Below are 20,038 nucleotides of genomic sequence, written 5' to 3' on the forward strand. Positions count from 1 at the left end.
GAAAGCTAAAACTTCTCATCAGTTCGATATCGAAACGGGAAATACCGATAAGGGTATCCTGACAATATGATTTAAACTTCCAGTAAGAACAATTTCACCAAATGTAAAATCATCCATCGCTTGCGTCACTTTAACTTGTATATGCAGTTCTTGGATGCCTTCAGGAGCAATCCTAAACCAAGTTGGACACAGATCTACTATTGTCCCATTAGGTGACACCGCAGAGCAAACATAAGTCTCTGGCTTGCTCCCCACGTTATTGAAAATCCGTCGGACGATTTGAGACCCCCTCAATGCCGATATTGTTATCGAAGGCAGGTTCAAATTGGCCGGATGGTCAAGCGTGTTATTGCACGGTTCACCAGTTGCATTTCTAACTGCAGCTGGACTGATTTCAGGCAATGAGCACAAGAAGCTGATATAATCTTCATATCCGGTAGGTAAGACTAGGCCTGGATCCAGGGCTCGACTTGGACTGACTAGTCCAGCTCCGAAATCAAAATGGCTGGAAGGATATGTACTGCCTATGCCAGATCCTTCCGCCATGATAAGTTCCCCATTTTTGTCGTACTTTGTGGCAGTGGTGGAAATCGCGGACGCAATCATGGATGGAGTCCATGAAGGATTGTACTGCTTGACGAGTGCTGCTATTCCCGCCACATGAGGTGTTGCCATGCTTGTACCAGATTGTAATGCAAAACTGTACCCTAAACAACAAAATCACCAAAGTTTGTTAATTACTTGCTTGTATATCAAGGTATTACCGAAATAACGCAGAAGATTGCTGCAGGCTTGCATCTTCTTATCACCTGTTAAAGCGGGTTCTGAGGCGCTAACGGGACTCCAAGCTGCCCAAATTTGGTGCCCTGGGGCAAGAATATCCGGCTTTAATACATCACAAGGAGTCCTGGAAGTGTTTACAAAATCTGGTCCCCTCGAAGAGAATCTGCTTACAACGGGCGCTTGTCCCATGAAAGAAGCAACTCTTCCTTCTCCGATAGCTGCTTTTGCTGCGAATCGAGTAGCAAATCCTTTCTCCTCCTTGTGTGTTTCTCGTTCATAATATTGTAATATAACCTATAATTTATTGTCAGTTATTGAAAGAATTTTCTGCTAATTCTGGATAGGCCAAGGCTCATGGAAAATATGATATATTTTTAACGTAGCTACCTGAGAATTGGTTAAATTAGGGACCAAAATGCCGGGAACAACAAAAGGAATAGGTTCTGCAATGAAATCACCGTAGACCGGACTTGCAACAAGCATAAAACCCATAAACCCTAGACCTTTTGCAGTGTTGATGATGGCGGTGAGGGTGGATGTTCCGTTGTAGAATCCATCCGAGAAGGTGCAGATGACGATGCTACCTAGTACTACATTGTGATCCAATGCTTCTGGATATTGGCACTCTTCGACATAAGGCGGAGTCCTTGGGAAAGTCCCATCTGCCTTCACTGCATCCTTTGCCAAAACCAACTTATGCAGAAGTAAACCATATCCAAAAGTCGGTCCTAAAATCGATAAAGATAATCATTCATGAAAAAATTATGGATGAAGTTGAACTCGGTCTAGTTAAAATGTTGTTGAAGTTACGATATTAGTACCTGATAATCCCACACCTTCGATTTTTGTGCCGTTTCCGAGAAGAATAGAACCCGGATAAGTTCTATCTGTGCCAGATGAAGCGACACCTACAGCCCAAGGGCTGTAAGACACTACGCTCGAAATACCTGGCCCTTGATTACCTGTTGCTTGCACCACGAATACCCCTGCTCTTCGAGCAGATAACATGGCAATATCGTACGCGCTTAAGAAGGTAACCGTGTCTTCGGGCGGTTCATCTGGCCCTACGGAGAGTGTTAGGATGTCCACTCCATCCAGAATTGCCTGTCGTCACAAACGAAAACACACCACACACCAAAAGAAGGTTTTCACTATTTCGGTTCAAACTTGGATGACAAGTTAACTCGAAGAATCTGCCAAATTACAAATCTTACTTGATCGATCGCTGAAACCACATCAGTTAAAGTTCCCACTGTAGGATACACAGCTTTATACATCGCAATTCTGAGACGAAAAAACAAAGTCACAACTCAAAGAAGCCAGAAATGTGAGAATTCTGGAATCTTGACATTGCTGCAATTTAAGCAATAGACAAAGCATACCGCGCCCGTGGTGCCATCCCACTTGCTTCTCCATAGTAGTAACCATTCACAACCACTGGAACTCCAGCATTACCCGCAGCGGTTGATGCCACGTGACTTCCATGACCAACTGCATCAAAGGGTGAAAGAAAATCCACTGTAGAGTTAAGAGTGGCAGCAGCTTCAGCCCCAGCTGAGAAGAACTTTGCCAAGACTATCTTCTCATTGCATGAACTTGCAGGGAATCGAGGACCCGTTTCGCAAGATCCCAAAAAATGAGAGATATTTCCGGTGAAAGGGTGCAGGGGATCATAAGCAAAACTGGGGTGTGTGGGGTTGATGCCTGAATCCACAAAACCAATCACGATTCCCTCGCCGGCGCTACGATCATCTCCTCCATCGTGTGTCCATGCTCCTTGGGGTAGTCCAAGGAATTCAGGAGTGTACGTTGTCATCAACTTTGCTCCTCTGTCTCTCTCAACTAACTTCACTCCTGCAGCGGCTTTGAGCTTCTCAGCCTGTAATGTTCATCATCAAATACATAGTTAAATGATAAGTCTATATCCAAGAAGTATTGAACTGCATTTTATATATAAGCAATAATTTCTTTAAACCAAATTAAATTACGGGGAGTGAGACTCGAACTTAGTGAATAGGGCTAGGGGCAGCATATACGCTCCAACCAATGTGGTGCTACGCCTACATTTACATATTGGACCGAAGTTGTAAATTGAAAGTTATTGGACCCTCGCTAAAAAACAACGTCCAAAATCCAAATTTCTATTATTCAACACGTGAAGTGTGCTTCCCCCTTGCATCCAAGTTCGAAATCTCCCGCTCAATAACTTAAATTATATTAGAATATCGCTGCTTGAATAAAAAAAATATGCATAGTGGCAGTGGACCTGGGAAGGGGTGGTATGGACAGCAAAGCCATTTACAATATGTTTAAAGCTGTAAAGCTTGCTGTAGCTTCCAGTCTCTAAAGCACTCTGTAGAAGTTGGTCATGAGAATCCACCAAACGCTTTGCATGGGCCTTGAAAACTTCACTAACGATATCCATGCATCAAACCATAGATAATTAAGATCATAATCAGCAATTATCATCGTAAACACACACACACATATAGAGAGAGAATTTTTGTACAGGACGTCCTATCTTTCTTTAAAAACATGACGTTCTGCACGGAGAATCTTTTTCTAAACGTATCACGTCTTCAAGAAAGACAATATATCCTGCACAGAGCCGGACTGCATATGCATGAAAATAAAATAAGACAAGTTTTGTGATCCCCGTCCCACCTGTTTGGATCAAGACGCCTTCTGTCTTCACGAGATGATATTCGAGAACCTCCATGGAATGCGACCGGGTCTCCTTCCATCAAAACCATGTACAAGGCTCGCTCTTCCGCAAAAGTAACGAACCCGACAGAAACAATAATCGCCAGGAAAAATATTGGAGGCAATACACTGGCCCTTCCTGCCATGGTTGCAGCACAAACAGAGAAATATGTTGGGGATTATGGTGTTGATTCGTTCGGTTTAATGGTAATTAATTGTGCTGTTAGATGTTTTCCATATATATGATTCTGCAGTTTAGGAATTATGAACAGAAATTTACTTGTAACCTTCACAAATTTAAAACATGAAGAAGTTGCCATATCTGCCATGCAAACAATCAATGGTTAACTGCACTATTAATGTGAATAGAGCTTTCTTTAAGAGGAAAACCAGCCTGCTTTTTGGACTAAATCGTTATCTTTCGTTTAATTCAGTTTGTAATTGAAAGTTTACGTGAGCGTGTTCATGCCCTCTCACACCAAACAACCTTGATGAGTTCGTTATTTTCCGGCGGAGAGGGAGGGAAGAAGGGTAAAAGCAAGAAGAAAAGCTAGTTTCTGGTTCACAATCAACAAAGTCTAGGAGCTTTAGTATCGTCCAGAGGAATAGGGCGTGTGACCGTATGAATCATGTTCTTTTGGTCACCTAGTGACTAAAGATTCATGGCCACACACTGGTGAGTGACCCACACATTCTTTGGTCACTTGATGACCAAGAGAACATGTTTGGCAACTGTATATAATGGAAACCATCTACCAGGTTCGAAAAGCAGCTATCAAACCAGAAATCTGCTGTAACATTTCACTGTGCATTATTATCTGCAGCTGCCATGATGCAATTCCCGCAACTTAAACATACAAAAAGCTATCCGACCACCACGATGAAGAGAACAAGCAAAATCAGATTCATGCGTTGATAATTAAAATTACGAAGCCACAATTTTTGGAAGGAAACGATTCATTGATTGTCGAGAAAGAGAACAAGGTTCGAACTCAATTCTGTTTTGTTAAAATTACATGACCAATTTCCTGAAAATGAAGCTGGTGCATATAGCCTAAATCAAACTAAGGTCATAATATGTAACCAAAACGTTAAGCTCCTGATATCCTACTGTACAGCCCAAACGGCAGACATAGCATCTCGGCTCCTAGCAAACCGATGCTTGCTAAGGATGTTATTTCTTCTGGCGCTTGGGCTCGAGCTGCAAAAGGTTATGAATTCAGATTACACATTTGTCGGAATTAATATAACATAATTTGATATATAGAGTGTAGAATGAATAAGAAGACCACTCTACTTTTAACGTACAACAGTTTTTGAACAGAAAAACAACCGGTGAATAACAAGGAGAATGGACAATAAACTTCCGTGACGAAAGCAAGCATCATTGATCGTAAAATATACAATGAACATGTGAAACCATTATTAATTTATAATTTGTCATTCAGCCTTGTCTATAGTCATCTAAAACTCCATTATATGAAATCACACCTCCGCAACAGCTGCTGGAACTGCATTCTGGGGATTTTTCTCGTCCTCTTCAGCTAAACACTCGGAACACAAAAAGCTTTCCAGTTTTTTTGCTTCCACAATAGTCATTCCCACACAAGCAGGATGGTACCTACAAGTCCGATGGTAACATCCGTGTATGTATCAGGATATTAAAATGTATAAAGGGGAGACTTAATAATGTTGCAAAAACGACCAAAAGTTCATCTGAATAAGACTCAAATATAAAATTACCAGAGTACTAAGTTGAATTTCAGAAACCAATTCTCAAGCATGAATGTGAACAATCAACTTCTAACTAAACAAACATATGAAAACCAACCTTCGTACAGCGCAAATTTTGAGTTGGTTAAGGCAAATTACAGTGATAACTCACAGAAGTATGCAACTCAAAGCCGCCAGGAGGGAGAAGAAAACATCATCAAATGATCATTCAAATCCAAACTTCTATGCAGTTTGCATATATGCTAACCAGTGTTCTGAGACCGCAATTTCGGGATCCAGTATAGATTTAGCCTCTTAAATGCTTCTTTTCTCACTCTCCTTTAGGTACAAATTTTAATAAATATTTGAAGCACATTCTGTTCAGCAAATACAATTTACGAATCGCCAAGATAATATGATGGAAAAATGAAGAAATTACCAGTCCTTGCACTCCTCACATTGCACCATGAGGTCATCCGGATTATATGGCATCTCACACTTGCAATACCTTCAAAACACACAAAACCAATCCATCAAATCCCATCCATATATTACTACATTTCCACTAAAACCGAAAACAAGCACAAATTACACTCACACAGCAACTCGGTCGGGCGAGAACGCTCCAGTAGCAGCTTTGTACTCAAATCTACAGTAGTAATCCTCAGCTCCAACATTCTCCAGCTTCGTGTAGTTCTTGAAGGAGTGCACCGTACACTTGCCTTCAATGGTGTGAGCGCTCTGCACATCATAGTGGTCAGACAAGAACAACTCTTTGGATCCGTGGAATTGCCTCCGCCCTCCAATCGACTCCTCCGGCCTGTAATACCACCTCACTCTCACTTTCATGCCGCCCCGGCTTTCACCTTCGATCTTCTCGATGCGCGCCACGTATGGCGGCTTTCCGGTGTCCGACGGGCGCATCAGGACTGTATCCCCAGCTGCAAAATCACCAAATTTCCTCAACCCAATTAGCGTTCCAGCAAAAATTGAACAATCCGACAATTATTTTTTTCACTTTTTTGGAAATTAGCAAAAAGATTTGATTTTTGTTTTGGGTTTTTGTTACCTCTGACGATTTTGTTGGTGCCCCTAATAGTGTAAGAGTCCGCGTCCCTTGACTCCTTTTTTCCTGGTCTGGTTTTGGCCATATGGGTCTTTTCTGGGAAGCTTTGGTGGTGGAAAATGTGGGAACTTTGAAGCAATTTCAGTGGCGGAAAGTGGTTTGATTTCAAAGCCCTAAACTTTTGGACATTTGGGAGGGAGAATTCATGCAGAGAAACCCTAGATCCTTCTTCTCATGAAGACGAGAGAGAGACAGTATACAAGTGACTGTGACGCTTGACCTTTATGGGTCTCTCTCTGTCTCATAACTCCCCTCTTAAATTCTGGCGTTAACGTCTGGATCCGTTGCTTTCCACGCCTCTCCAATAATTTTTAATTTTTTTCAATTGTTCTTGTGATTAGGAATTTTTGGGAAATTGGGTTGAATAATACTTGTAAAAGCTAAATAGCCAAAATAGTTACTAAGATATACATAACACATCACTTTGGTCTCTGAAATTGAAAATCAATAGAAATGGTCTCTGAGATTGTCCACCATACATTATTTTGGTCATTCCGTTAAATGTCCCGAAGCTTTTGGCATGAAGTTTAGACAATTTTCAAAGTTTCATAACTCAATTTTTTCTTAACCAGATTCGACTCATAATACATCAAAATGAAGATAGGAAAGTGTAAAACAAGATTATAATTATTTGAAAGCCCAATGGTTGCTGGATATGGTCGGAAAATAGCCTCAAAGTTAACTAGTCCGCATGAAAACTGGAAAACTCACTGGAAGTTCGGTAAACTTTAAACGTTCTTACCTTCTTTAATACTTAACGAAATCGAGTGATTCAAAAACAAAAATCATACTTCTCGATGAGACGAAGAAAATGGTACCTTTCTCGACTGCTAATTCATTGAAGTTTGGTTGGAAAAAGGCTTGAAAGTGACTAACTTGAAAAATAATGAGCCACTTTCGAGCCGTTTTTCGGCAATACCACAGTGAATTAGCCATCTAGAAAGGTACCATTCTCTTCGTCTTGTCGGGAAGTATGATTTTCGTTTTTGAATCACTCGATTTCGTTGAGTATTGAAGAAGTTATGAATGTTAAAATTTACCCAGTTTCTAGCGATTTTTCCAGTTTTTTCGCGGACCAGTCAACTTTGAGGCTATTTTTCGGCCATCTCCGGCAATCATTGAGTTTTCAAATGGTATAATATTGTTATACACTTTCCTATCTTTATTTTGATATATTATGAGTCGAATTTGGTTGAGAAACAATTGAGTTACGAAGTTTTGAAAATTGCCCAAACTTTAGGCCAAGAGCTCTGGGACATTTAACGGAGTTTTTAACGGAATGACCAAAAATGATGGATGGTGGACAATTTCAGGGACCATTTCTATTGATTTTCAATCTCAAAGACTAAAGTGATGTGTTATGCAAATCTCAGGAACCATTTTGGCTATTTAGCCTACTTGTAAATCACTAGCGAGGGCTTACTGTTTTGGATTTTTTTTTAACAAATAATATTATTTATGCTAATGTAGAGGGGTTGAACTTAATCTTACAATATGTTAGTAATAAAATGATTCAAATTGTAAAAGTCAAACCTAACCCCTCTTACTTAAAAGTGAATAATAATCCTACTAAACCGTTGCATTTTTTTTCCAAATTTTAATCAAGTATAGCTAAGCCATGTTTTTTAATCGATCTCTTGCAGGCATGATAACCCAACAGAGAAATCCAACGTCATTTACTAAATTTGGAGACATTTTCTAAAATAATTGCGACCCCATAAAGTAACTTTACCTCCACAACAGTAAAGGTGTACAACATTTTAACAGCCATGGGAATGAATGTCCTCTAAACCTCACTCATTTCCAACCACAAAATTTTGAGGTGAAGTTAACCTAGACACAGATAGAATTCACTCAAAGTGTCGATCACTGAATTTGATTTGCATACTGTTATGAAAAAACCGCACATTATTTTTCAGCTAAAAGTGTTGGCGTTGTTTTAGCTCCATCAAAAAACAAAAGCCGGGTCCTATCTGAGCTGTAAGTGATGAAGTGGAGTAGACAAGTAGGTACTGCATCAACGGTTGATTGGGGTGTGCATCCGCTCGACAATTTCATTTACAGCAGCTTGGGTCATCACCAGTGTGTCATGCTGCAGGATGCTGTAGACGTTCAAACCCTGCAAAAGTTGAAATACACAAGTACTGAGTTCAAACCAAACTTACATGGCAGCCGGTTTCATGTATCTATAAAACTTGAGAGCGCTGTTTTGATTGTTTACTTCTAGTTTTGTGAATCAAACATCTTCAACAATGTAAGCGTTTGTCAGCTAGTTTCTATCTAAGCCATTGCTAATGAATTAAGAAGCCCACTACTTTCTAGAACAAAGTGTCTATGTGGAATGGCATCTCAGGTTGCATAGAAATTGCTAGCTAGTAGCTATAATACAACACTTAGTAAGGATCAGAAAGAGCAACTCACTACTGCAGGCAGCACGTTCACGTAATGCAAATTTTGTGTAGCCAACTTGAGCTTTTCAGGTAACATTTGTTTACCATCCTCAGTTTTGGTACCATCCACCAGCAGAAATTTCTTGGAGCCCTCCATTTGTTGGACGTAGTTCACAATATTCTTGGTTTTATGCGTAGGGACCTCAAAATCTTCAAAAACCAGAAGCTGTAGTTTTCGTACAGTTTCACTTGTTAAGTTCCATATAAGAAAAAAAAATTAAAAATTTAATTAATATAATTCAGCCACACACACGGCACAACAAAGCAAGGGGAGGAGTGTTTGTGTGTGGAGAGAAGGATTTTTTTTTTTTTTTTTTTTGGGGGGGGGGAAGTGGGGGGGAGGAAAAGAGAGAATTGCCTTTCCCTCTGCTGCCCGAGCTGTCAGAGCAATCTTTAGTCCTAGACGCCGAACCTTCTTATTCAGCTTAAATTCATGGCTTCGTGGCTTAGGACCATGCATTGTGCATCCTCCTCGGAACTGTTAACACCCACTAAATTCATTAGCAAAACCATCTTAAAGGCATAATGAAAATCAGGAAACATGCTAATTCAAAAGCATGATAAACAAGTACCTGGGGGCCACGTAATGTTCCGTGCCTTGCTCGACCAGTACCCTTCTGATTCCATGGCTTTCTGCCAGTCCCACTAACCTCACTAATTGTTTTTGTTGAATGTGTTCCCTGTAAACCAATCAACAATCATAAGTTTTTTTCTCTTCTTCCTCACTTTCATTTGTGTATAGTCCCGCCAACATTGTATGAAAAATTTAAACTTGGATAACAACAATATCTAAGCCTATGACATGCCCCCCACCAAAACAAAAATGAAAGCCCGTCTACTTTCAAGTGTCAAGTGGCACAACCGCCATTAGTGCCAGCCTTACATGCTTGAGGTGTCAATGCCTAAGTGTACAGATACGTAAATACCTGTTGCCGTTTTGCTAGCTGCCATAGTACAACCCGATGAATAATATCCTTCCTAATAGGTACATCGAAAACATCACCAGCCAAAACTGTGAAGCCTTTATCTTCATAATGAAAATTTGTCACTGGAATCACAAGGTCTTGACCAAGTCCTATAATACAATACACAAAATCACTCAAACAGTTCTACAGTAAACGTCCAGTTTTGATAGATAACATTAATAAACCATACCTACATGTAAACCTGGTAAAGTAATATGTAAGTTTTACCACAAACTAACAGTGTCTCAATTTACTGCAAGACTATGACTACATAAATGTGTCCCTCTTAGCACATAAGACAAATGAAAAAATTTCAGTGCTACAAACTACGGGACTCCAGGAAGAGTAATGTTCGAGTTCGAATTAGTATACATGAACCATAGGTCCATAGTACACTCTTAGGTCAACTAGTAACTGGGTGAGATATCTATCGGAACTATAGGATTGTTCTTGATATGCATAGAATACACACACACACACACTCACCGTATAACAATTCAGCTCAAACTCACTGTATAACAATTAATGAACGCATTCCAATATTTATAATGATTTTCTAGGTAACATAAACCTCAAAACATGCAATGCTTTGACCTTTCCTCGTACCTATAGAACGGTCTGATGCATCGACGGGCCTTGCTGACAATAAATTAGAGGGAAAGGCACCTCCACTTGATTCGGGAGTTGGGTTGGAGGTTGAAAGCCTTCGATTTGCTAGAAAAAATGATCCAGCCTATATATAGAGATACAAAAAATAGGAGTTAATTATTGAGTTGCCACATATACAGAAAGCAAAGAAGCCAATAAATCACCTTATTGAGCATATGAAAATGCTGCACTGATTCATATGATATAGCTCAACTTTCACCATATTCTTCTTTTTTCCGATATAAAAAAAAAAATAGGGTGTGGAGGAATGTAAATATATATGATGCAAGGAATACCTTGGAAACAGTTGACAATTCTCCAGAAAGTAAGATAACCCCGGGAACATGGCCGCAAAAATCTGTTCAAGAACCAAAATAAAGGTTGGAAAAACTAATAATGCTTTCAATTCCTTCCATGGAAGTCTATAACAGACATGTACACGTACTTACCGAGAGAAGCACGAAATGATGATGGATATAAATTACTTGGAGAGTCACAGCGGCCCGATGCTAATACAGACCCAAAAGTACGCAAAAGCCTTCTGGACACCAACAAAGCCATGCCAAATAATTTTCAACAGGTTATCTGCATCCACAAATCAGCTTTCTCAGTCTTCTTACTACAAAAACACACACCTTTAGACCCTAAATTGATGTTTACACCAACATAAATTCATAACGAAATTCACTTCGCTGTCGAACTCGGGCTCTCATTCTTAAATGCACGAATGTAATATTACAATGTCTCATCCTATCCCACAATACAGACAATCATTACAAACCATTTTTTTCTATCATAATTTGAATGCTTTCGAGGTGTTCGATAAAATGCCCAAAACAAAAAGATAACTTTAGCAGCTGAGGAAACAGTGACAAACACTAACCTAAATTGTTCAACCAGTGTTCATCTATATACAGAATTGAAAACGCATACTAAAAAATAGTGCCCAAAAGCTGGAAGAACTTGAAGAAAACAAAGAAGAGAGAAGTACCCAATTCGAAATGCGATCGGAGACTTGCGGCCGTCGATCCTCCAACCGGAGGGCGCTGCCGAAGGAGGCGAGTGAGAGAGAGAGAGAGAGAGAGAGAGAGAGTAAGGTAGCCGGAGCCAGGTCCGGTTCTGAAAATGTAAAACGAAAAACCCCAATTTTCCAAAACCCCAAATTCTTTGTATTCGGATAGACAAATGAGCAGATATGGGCTGGGCTTATTATTACCCACGTACGTAGTGGGCTTATATTTTATGAAGCCCAAGTACTCTTTGTAGGCTGGACTACAGGATTTTTTTTTTTTTTTTTTTTTGAGAAGTAATTTTCCACTCTTTCGTAGTTCTCATATAGAAGACACTTTCACTCATAGATACTTTTATTTAAAATCCTAGTGTTGTTACCACTGGCTTTTTCTTTTCAAAATTTATTTAAAAATACTTTTACAATTGATTACTTACGACTTATTTGAAAGTTGTTAATATAGAGTTCTTTTCGATCCTTAAAATAGTCCGAGCTGGAAAAAGGCTATGAAAGACCCAATGAAAATTAAAACCCAAAGAAGAATAAGAAGCACATGGCCCAATGAAATTAGAAGAAGGGCATGACTAGAATTGACAGCTCACTAGCTTGGTCCAACTGAGCAACATAAAGTACTTCTCGATTGTCAATGATACGTGAAAAGATTGATAACTTTATAGAACAAAGCTTTAGAAGCAGACCTACTCAATCACCAATCAAGCCATACTCAATCACCAATCAAGCCACGTGTTTACAATAGGAGGTAAAGGTGGTCGTGCCGCTGCTCGGAGTGGCATTGTTGACCACTCAAGGCCGAGCGGGTAACTCTGTGCGTATGGATCTTGAAGGGCGTGCATTTACGAAGAACAATCAATTATGGACTCATTTTGAATTGTAGACGAACAATACACTACCTCCACCACAATCAGATTGTAATTAGGTTATTTGATGTTTCTTTCCTTGTAAAACACTCTTGTACATTATATATTTTCCTCCTTGGTGAGAAGAATGATATCAAGAAATTAAAACCCTAAAATAAGTCTTAATTAGCATGGTATCAGAGCCAGAGAGCAGGCCTATACTGTACTACCACGTGACATTATATATTTTCCTCCTTGGTGAGAAGAATGATATCAAGAAATTAAAACCCTAAAATAAGCCTTAATTAGCATGGTATCAGAGCCAGGGAGCAGCCCCGTACCGTACCACGTGATGGGTGGATCCCTTGGCCCCGCACGATGATGGTGGATCCCTTAACCCCACTTGTAGGATGAGTTCTCTTGACTCCACACGATTGTCAATGTATGGATCTTCTACGTGTGACCCACTAATTAGGTCGCACGTGAAGAGACGTGTGGAAATATCCCACATCAACTGTACCAATGAGAAAATAAAAGCAACTAATACCGAGGTATTTTGTGATAAAACCCCACCTGACGGATTGTGTAGGTAATAATTACCAAGTTAGAGACAATATCGATGTTGTTGGAAGTAAACCGTATGGCTCGCCTCTCTGATAATTCTACATTTACAAAGTCAATAAATGCACATTGAGAAGATAAGAACCCACTATTTATATTGGTTAACAATTAAATTAAGTGAGATTTTATACGACATACATAGTAGCACGCACGTACACATGCATGATTGTGTGACATTAATCACAATCCATAGTCAAAAGGAATTAATAGTTAAGTTGTTAAGAAATGTACCGGCATTCCTCAATAACACATTTAAATATATATAATTAGCAGCATACTAATTGCTTGTCATCTTAGTTCAGAGCAATGTGGGAGAGATATCCATTGGAAATGGATTTCCCATGACACTGTCCATGTAATAGTGGCCTTGGTGGCTAGCATCCATCACCACAAACTGCATATCCTCTGACGGCTTCCAATGTCGCTTCCTTTGGTTGATGAACCAGTTGTTTATCTGCTTCTGGTCCAGCCCCGTTGATTCTGCAAGAGCTAGTTTCTGTGATTCCTGCATTGACCACGTGTATGAAGATAATTAATCTAATTCCCCATGAGAAAATGTGCGCATACGTATTCCGATGTATAGAAAGAAAAATGTATGACATTATACCGATGGATAAGGCCATTTGTAATGTCGACTCCACCAATCTAGCAACTGTTGCCTGGCTTCTTTAGGGAGCTTCCCTTTCTTCCTTTTCTTCATGAACTCCTGCTTCAAACTACCCAAATATCCACTGTACTTGCGCAATAGCTGCCCTTTAAGCTCCCTGTCTTCAGCTTGGGGATCTATGAAGTTGTTATTAACATCAACCTCTTCCTCAGATGATACATTGTTCCTATCAATTCCATCGCCATAACCTAATGGCATAAAACTTGAACACATAATTAAAATACATCAACAATGAATTAAACAGGCTTTCTTTATCTTAGTTGCAGCTCTAATCATAAGTAAAACTGAATAATAAAGTTCTTTACATGTTTTAGGGCATCTTCCTTCAAGTCTCTCTTTATCAATCAAAACGAATATGATCTCAGTGATCACTGGCCACTTACATTTACGAGGCCAAAAAAGCAACTCAACTATTGAAAGGTCAAAAGTTCCAGCTGGGTTCAAATAGAACTCATTGCCATCGGATCTATCATTGCATGCTCATTATGCATATATATTACTCAAAACATACACTGCTGCTGTAAAACATTTCTGCATTCAATGTAGTAAAGACACAATATTCAAACTATATCTCTATTTCCTTTCACCTTTATCTTTTTGCCAAGGTTTTTGTAGAATACATCCCTGATCTTGAGGAATATATATTCAGCCATCAGAATGGAAGTACTTTCTTTGTTTTTGTACAGGCAAAAAGTGTCTGATGTAACTAGTGTCATTCTTTTGATACATAGGGGCACTTTTTATAGACCCACAGACATTCTTTTTTCACTCCCAACATCAAATATATCACCAAGCCATGCAAGACAACTGTATGCAAAACATATAGGCATGGATCTAGCTATCTTAATCCTACTTCGAAATGCAATTACTACTTATCATTGCAATCTAAATACATTTGTGTGTGAGTGTGTGTAGGCTCCTAAGTTACAAGGAATTCTTGTCCCGAATCCAGATAAAAAAAAATATTAACATATCGCTAAGTAACTGTGAAGAGCTAGGATACCATCAAGTAAAGGATGTTCAAGATTAGTTCAATATTTTGTCAAGCAACAGAATAATTTTCACTCAAGTAAGCAAGGTTATCAGCATTTAAGGATTAAGTCGCACGCACAGCTGATTGACGATGATTAGTTAAAGTTGGTTACCTCAGCTGCCTCTTCACTTGCAGCATTAGTTGGTATATTAAAACACACTAAATATGTTGGACAACAATAAATGATTTAAATCCAAAAATGTTGCTCATGTTAATAATTATTAAGAAGCATATCCACATTAATCAGTCTTTCACAATTTGAAAATGATAATAAAATAGAACTCAAATACTTCAAAGTCCACCGTATTCAAAACCTCAATTAAGGATATGCTGGCTAAACAAATTGAGGTTCAGAAAACCTGATTACTCTGAGTCCAGCATATTGTTAATAAAATTCAAGGAACCAAATAGCCAATTTCTAGCTCATCCCTTTTGAGGACATGTATTGGCTTTTATGAATTAGACCCACCAACAACTCAGTTCTTTTGGTATCATAGTACTAGGACACCACGAGTCCACTACAGCTACGTAGGGTTTGAGAACTAATTAAATGTGTGAAAAGCTAGTCTCACGTCACTGGTCATCGATGGCAGATATTCTGTGTATATGTAAAAATCCAGGATACCACATGATCAACTTATAGCTATTGCTAGTCTTTACATGAAGACTCGTGTTACAAAAAAATAAGCATGTGCAGAAAATATTGTATCTAAAGCTCAAAATGTACAATATTTAAGAAAGACATAAAAACATCAACGATTTCTAGAGCTCGGGTCTATATATCGAAATAACCATAGAACAAGGCAGACTACCATACAAAAACTAATTTAACTAATATTCCAAGAGTATAAAAGTCATTACAAATATTATGTTGTCCACACAAATTGGTCACTAGGGTGTAAGAAAACTCTAATAATTATGAAACAGAAATTACTTTGAGCATTGCTATGTATATGCAAGACATGGGGGAAAACGCAAGCTAACCCAGTTGTCTTATATTTCTAAAGATGCAAGCAGCGCGTCAAATTCAATTAGGTAAAACAAGGTGAAGAATTCAAATGAAACCAAACAATCTCATTCAAAACCCAAACACCGAGAAGAGAATCAAAGCCATACAATTCTATGTAACACCATCGATTTGTATATTTGCATGTGGTATTGAGTTTCTACCTATACGTCCCGGATTCGAAAACACTCCCCCCTCCCCCCTAAAATTATTGTAATAGTTTCAATCTCTCTTCCTCCCTTTTATAATACTAAAATTTGAAAAAAAATGACTTGCGAGTGGAAACCTAGCTTGCTAGTACTACTACCCAGTACTAAAACAGTTCTATACATGCCAAAGAACAGCAGACACATGATTAAATAAATTATAGAAGGAACCAATTAAGCGATGAAATGGAAGGGTTTGAAAAATAAGAACAAAGAAAACTAATTGGCCACCCGCTTTCTGAACATAATTGTTAATTAATAAAATAAACCTACAGGATCTTGGAAACGACATCCATGCATGGCCAGTTATTATATTGCATTAAAAATTTCAGATAATAAAAAATAAAGAAAATACTCAAAAGATCTTCCTATACATACAAAAAGTTCGAGAAAAAGAAACGGTGAAGATATACAGATGTATATACATACACACACAGAGATAATGGTGAGATACGAACCTGCAGAATCATAAGAAGAAAGAGAGAGCGCTTTGAATTGGGACTCGATTCTTTGGATGAAGATCATGGCTTCCTTGAAGGGTTTAGAGATTTCTTGCTCATACTTGGTAAGCATCTCGCAGTAGGCCTCCATGAACTGATCCAGAGCTGGATCTTCACCGAGAGATCCTGATTCACTGCTACTACTTACCATTTGACCTATAGTCGCCGCCGATGCGCACGCTTCTTCCAGTCTCGCCACCACTTCAGGCGGCGCTCCAACCTGCACATAATCGTTTTCAATTGAATAGTATTATTCAAACACTTTTAAATGATGATGATGAAAAGGGCCTCATCTATTGACCCCAAATATATATTTAAAAATGATCAAAACTCAAAAGTCGAAGAGACTTGGACCGTCTTTATCAACAACATAATTACTTAAAGTTCCTTGTTAAACCTAATTAACTCAATAAAGCATGACAAGAACAACTTGGTAGTAGCAGTACTGGATGAACAACTTCATAATACCAAATCTTTCCATGAGGATGGGCGTTCTGAGTCCTACAGCGTCCTACCTACGGAACTGATATCGCCGTCCACATTACTTTAAGACAAACCTTCATAATTACAATGAGAACATGAATGTTGTAGATATTCAGATCCAAACTTCCCAAAGAAACGAGACGGGAAACATGAATTATCTATCCCCTTCGGGCGCATGTCAACTAAATTTTCCCTTTTTATCTAACACAAAAAAAGAGGAGGACAAACAATGGAGAGTTGTGGTCCTAACTCCTACGTTTGTAGGAATTGAAAACCTAATTGGGAGGTCAAAATACACACACACACACACACACATATATATATATATATATTTTTTTAATTAGATGGTTTCAATTTCACCTTTTGACAGTTGATATAGGAGGCCAAGAGGCGGTGATAGTGAGGATGAGCCATGATCTTAGCCTTGACAGTTGAAGGCGAAGAAGAAGAGCTACCGCCAACACCATCATTGTTGTTGTTGTCCATGAAATAGGAGGCGGCAGCTGCAACTGGGTTGTGGAGAAGGAAGGAGGAGCCGCCGCTAGTGTTATGGGGATTTTGGTGGTCGTGATGGTTGTTGGACGGAGGCAGCTGGGGAAGCTGGCGAAACTGATGAGTCGTACTAGTATTATGTGTGTCTGCATTAGGATTAAGATTCATATGATGTTGATGAAGGTGATGATGAGAGTGATGAGCATGATGTGAGGAAGTCATTAGAGGCATCATCATCATTGGACACATTCCTCCTCCATTACTGCTGTTTTCTCCAAAGGCCATCATACTACAGGTGCCATTGGCACCAACACCTTCCATTCTCTCTCTCTCTCTCTCTCTCTCTCTCGATCTCTTGGTATATCTTATCCTTCACAAATTAACTTTCTTACCTAGTCCTCTTGTACTAGTTGTTTTGTTTTGTTCACTTGGCTTTGCTACAAATCACTTCTCTCTCTAGGTTAAGGTTTTTGTTTTTCTCTCTCCTACCCAATAATATTATACATATATATATGTGGGTCTGATCCTGATCGATCTCTCTCCTCCAAGGGAAGCGAGGGCTCTCCCGGGTTTTATGCTACGATACTTTGAGCAGGCTTTAACAGGAAAATCCTAAGTAGCGAGTGAGAGTGATAGTGGAGGAGTATAGTGGGTCAGTAGTTAATAATGTTAAGTGTTTTTTCTCCAATTACTGGGTCTGCCAAAACCCTGCCTCAGATTTCCTTCGCAAAATTCTTGTTTTATCTCTCGCTTTCTTCAGACATGCATTCTATCCTCTCACACACATACAGAAAAGATACAGTACTCTCTGTCCCTCTCTCTCTCTCTCTCTCTCTCTCATGTAAAGGGCTAGCAGCAGGAAGCAAAGGAAGGGCGGTGGTGGTGCACAAAGACTCAGCTGGTTGTTTTTCTTTTTAGGGTAAACAAAACTCGTGGTTATTGATGATATTGTGTGAATCCGAATAATAATAATAATAATACTCCTTATAATAATTAATAAAAATATTGTAGAGAGAGGAGGGGAGAGTGAGTGAGTGAAGGGGGGAGAACTTCACTCTGTCACACTCTGTGTGTCGTGTGATGCAAAAGCTTTACCTTCCCGATGAAAACTCTCACCCTCTTTTCTTGCACCGCCACTGATGCCCTGCCATTACTGGCAAAGAATTATGAGAGATAGAGAGACCCAACGATCGATCAAATCGAGGGAAGAGCCAAACGGGACACCTAATGGCTAATTGAGTGTGTGTGTGTATATATATGTATGTACGAACCCACACGGATGAAAATATTACCACAAAAATAAAATTATAGACGGGAAATTGGAATCACTACTAGGTCTAGCTTTCTCAGTCTACTGTACCCTTTTGCTACTTTTTTTCTTGATTACTACTGGAGCTTGATTGCAATCTGTCCACTCATTTAATATTCGCACTTCTGCTCGTTGTCCCCTTCCCCTGCGGCCCAACGCCAACACCATTATCCATCACAATCTTAATCAAGATCAAATTAAAATTAAAATAATAAATAAAGAATATTAGTCTTATCATGCAATGTATATTGTTTTAATTCAATGAAAAGGGATTCTTCTCAATCACTTCCATCTAATTATCTTCATCAAACAATTTAGATTTTTAAAATTTGATTCAATGACTAAAGTTATTATAATTTTTAAAGTGAACCCATGATTTTAGTCGTTTAATCAAATTTCAAGAGCTTAAATTGTTTAATGAGAATAATTACGTGAAAGAGATCCAGAGAGAATCGCTTTCCTAATTCAATTTAGTTTGTCACATGCTTGTTGATGTGTATTTAAACTAATATAAATAATAAATTAATTTAAACCAAATAAACTCGCAAGCGCACGAATCAATTTTAGTAAAATATGCAAATACAAGGTCGATCCCACATGAATTGCTTTAACACCAATTTAATCGATTAATCACGCTAGACTTAATTAAACAAACAACTGGTAGATTAAATTGAATAATTGAGTAATTGATTAAGACTTAAATTAACAAGAAAAGGAAAACACAATTAATTAAAATCACACACGACACAAAACAAAATTGAGAAACAATGGAAATCTAAGGTTATGAACCACCAACAATAATCCTATTTACTTTTCCTAGAGTCAACTACTATCTAATTACCATGTCAATGTTAAAAGTTGTTCTTTCTAAGGTATGAATTAATCCGTGGTCATGCATCAACTCTTTTATCTCTATATGATAATTATATCATATTGGTTAGGCATACAATTAAACACATAAAAACCCATTAAGCGTAGAAGAATCATGTCAACCAAGTAGTACTACCTTGATATTGGTCATCCTCACTAGTTTGTCTACTCTTCTTAATCTTAGTTCCAATAAACCTAATTGATTGGTCATCCTCATAGATTTATCTAAATATCTAGATGCAAAATTCCTAAAAGTGATCAGTCATTAGAAACTTGAACCTAGAATAAAATACTCACAAAGATTAAGAATATAACATGGCATATAATCAGATAATAATTAACAAAGTACTTCTCAAAAATTAACTTAATTACATATAGAAATAAAAATTAAAAAAAAAGATAGAACCCGGAATCCATGGCAAAGCACTTCCCTAAGCTCTTCACGAATTGCAGAGATGGTGAATGATAATATGGTGTGGGTGATATGGGTTATGCGGGGTGAGCTTAGGGCACTTATTTATACTACAAAAACCCTAAAAAGTCTGGGAGAAACTCTCCTAAAATAAAACAAACTCCTAAACAATTAATGACACAAAC

At 38.5% G+C, this 20,038-nt stretch overlaps 4 protein-coding genes across 5 annotated transcripts; all 4 read right to left on the minus strand.

The window, feature by feature from the left end:
• Window positions 1-2: 2 nt before the first annotated feature.
• On the minus strand, window positions 3-3,632 carry LOC103948312 (subtilisin-like protease SBT2.4). The gene is made up of 8 exons (XM_048591357.1): window positions 3,448-3,632; window positions 3,050-3,194; window positions 2,166-2,662; window positions 1,998-2,067; window positions 1,605-1,887; window positions 1,171-1,511; window positions 810-1,077; window positions 3-707 (listed from the first exon to the last, which is right to left on the minus strand). Exons 1-8 carry the CDS (start codon window positions 3,630-3,632, stop codon window positions 19-21), a joined length of 2,478 nt encoding a protein of 825 aa, XP_048447314.1. The 3' UTR covers window positions 3-18.
• A 793-nt stretch (window positions 3,633-4,425) lies between these two features.
• LOC103948214 (chromatin remodeling protein EBS) lies at window positions 4,426-6,647 on the minus strand. The gene is made up of 5 exons (XM_009359215.3): window positions 6,269-6,647; window positions 5,798-6,140; window positions 5,639-5,707; window positions 4,978-5,107; window positions 4,426-4,687 (listed from the first exon to the last, which is right to left on the minus strand). The coding sequence occupies exons 1-5, from the start codon at window positions 6,348-6,350 to the stop codon at window positions 4,661-4,663; spliced, it is 651 nt and encodes a 216-aa protein (XP_009357490.1). The 5' UTR covers window positions 6,351-6,647; the 3' UTR covers window positions 4,426-4,660.
• A 1,284-nt stretch (window positions 6,648-7,931) lies between these two features.
• Window positions 7,932-11,538, minus strand: LOC103948216 (50S ribosomal protein L4). 2 transcript variants are annotated; one of them, XM_009359218.3, is made up of 9 exons: window positions 11,380-11,538; window positions 10,838-10,973; window positions 10,685-10,746; window positions 10,347-10,473; window positions 9,702-9,850; window positions 9,348-9,455; window positions 9,134-9,253; window positions 8,747-8,941; window positions 7,932-8,444 (listed from the first exon to the last, which is right to left on the minus strand). In XM_009359218.3, exons 2-9 carry the CDS (start codon window positions 10,947-10,949, stop codon window positions 8,343-8,345), a joined length of 975 nt encoding a protein of 324 aa, XP_009357493.2. In that variant the 5' UTR covers window positions 10,950-10,973; window positions 11,380-11,538; the 3' UTR covers window positions 7,932-8,342. The 2 variants fall into 2 exon arrangements, with proteins under 2 accessions (XP_009357493.2, XP_048446943.1); XM_048590986.1 differs by having other exon boundaries at window positions 10,838-11,007; window positions 11,380-11,533.
• Window positions 11,539-12,944: 1,406 nt separating this feature from the next.
• Window positions 12,945-17,648, minus strand: LOC103948215 (homeobox protein knotted-1-like LET6). The gene is made up of 4 exons (XM_048591430.1): window positions 17,131-17,648; window positions 16,246-16,507; window positions 13,483-13,730; window positions 12,945-13,380 (listed from the first exon to the last, which is right to left on the minus strand). Exons 1-4 carry the CDS (start codon window positions 17,581-17,583, stop codon window positions 13,174-13,176), a joined length of 1,170 nt encoding a protein of 389 aa, XP_048447387.1. The 5' UTR covers window positions 17,584-17,648; the 3' UTR covers window positions 12,945-13,173.
• Between the last annotated feature and the right edge of the window lie 2,390 nt (window positions 17,649-20,038).

The sequence above is a fragment of a genome, unplaced genomic scaffold (genome assembly GCF_019419815.1).
Source record: "Pyrus x bretschneideri cultivar Hongxiangsu unplaced genomic scaffold, Pyrus_bretschneideri_v1 Contig33, whole genome shotgun sequence".
Classification (NCBI taxonomy): domain Eukaryota; kingdom Viridiplantae; phylum Streptophyta; class Magnoliopsida; order Rosales; family Rosaceae; genus Pyrus; species Pyrus x bretschneideri.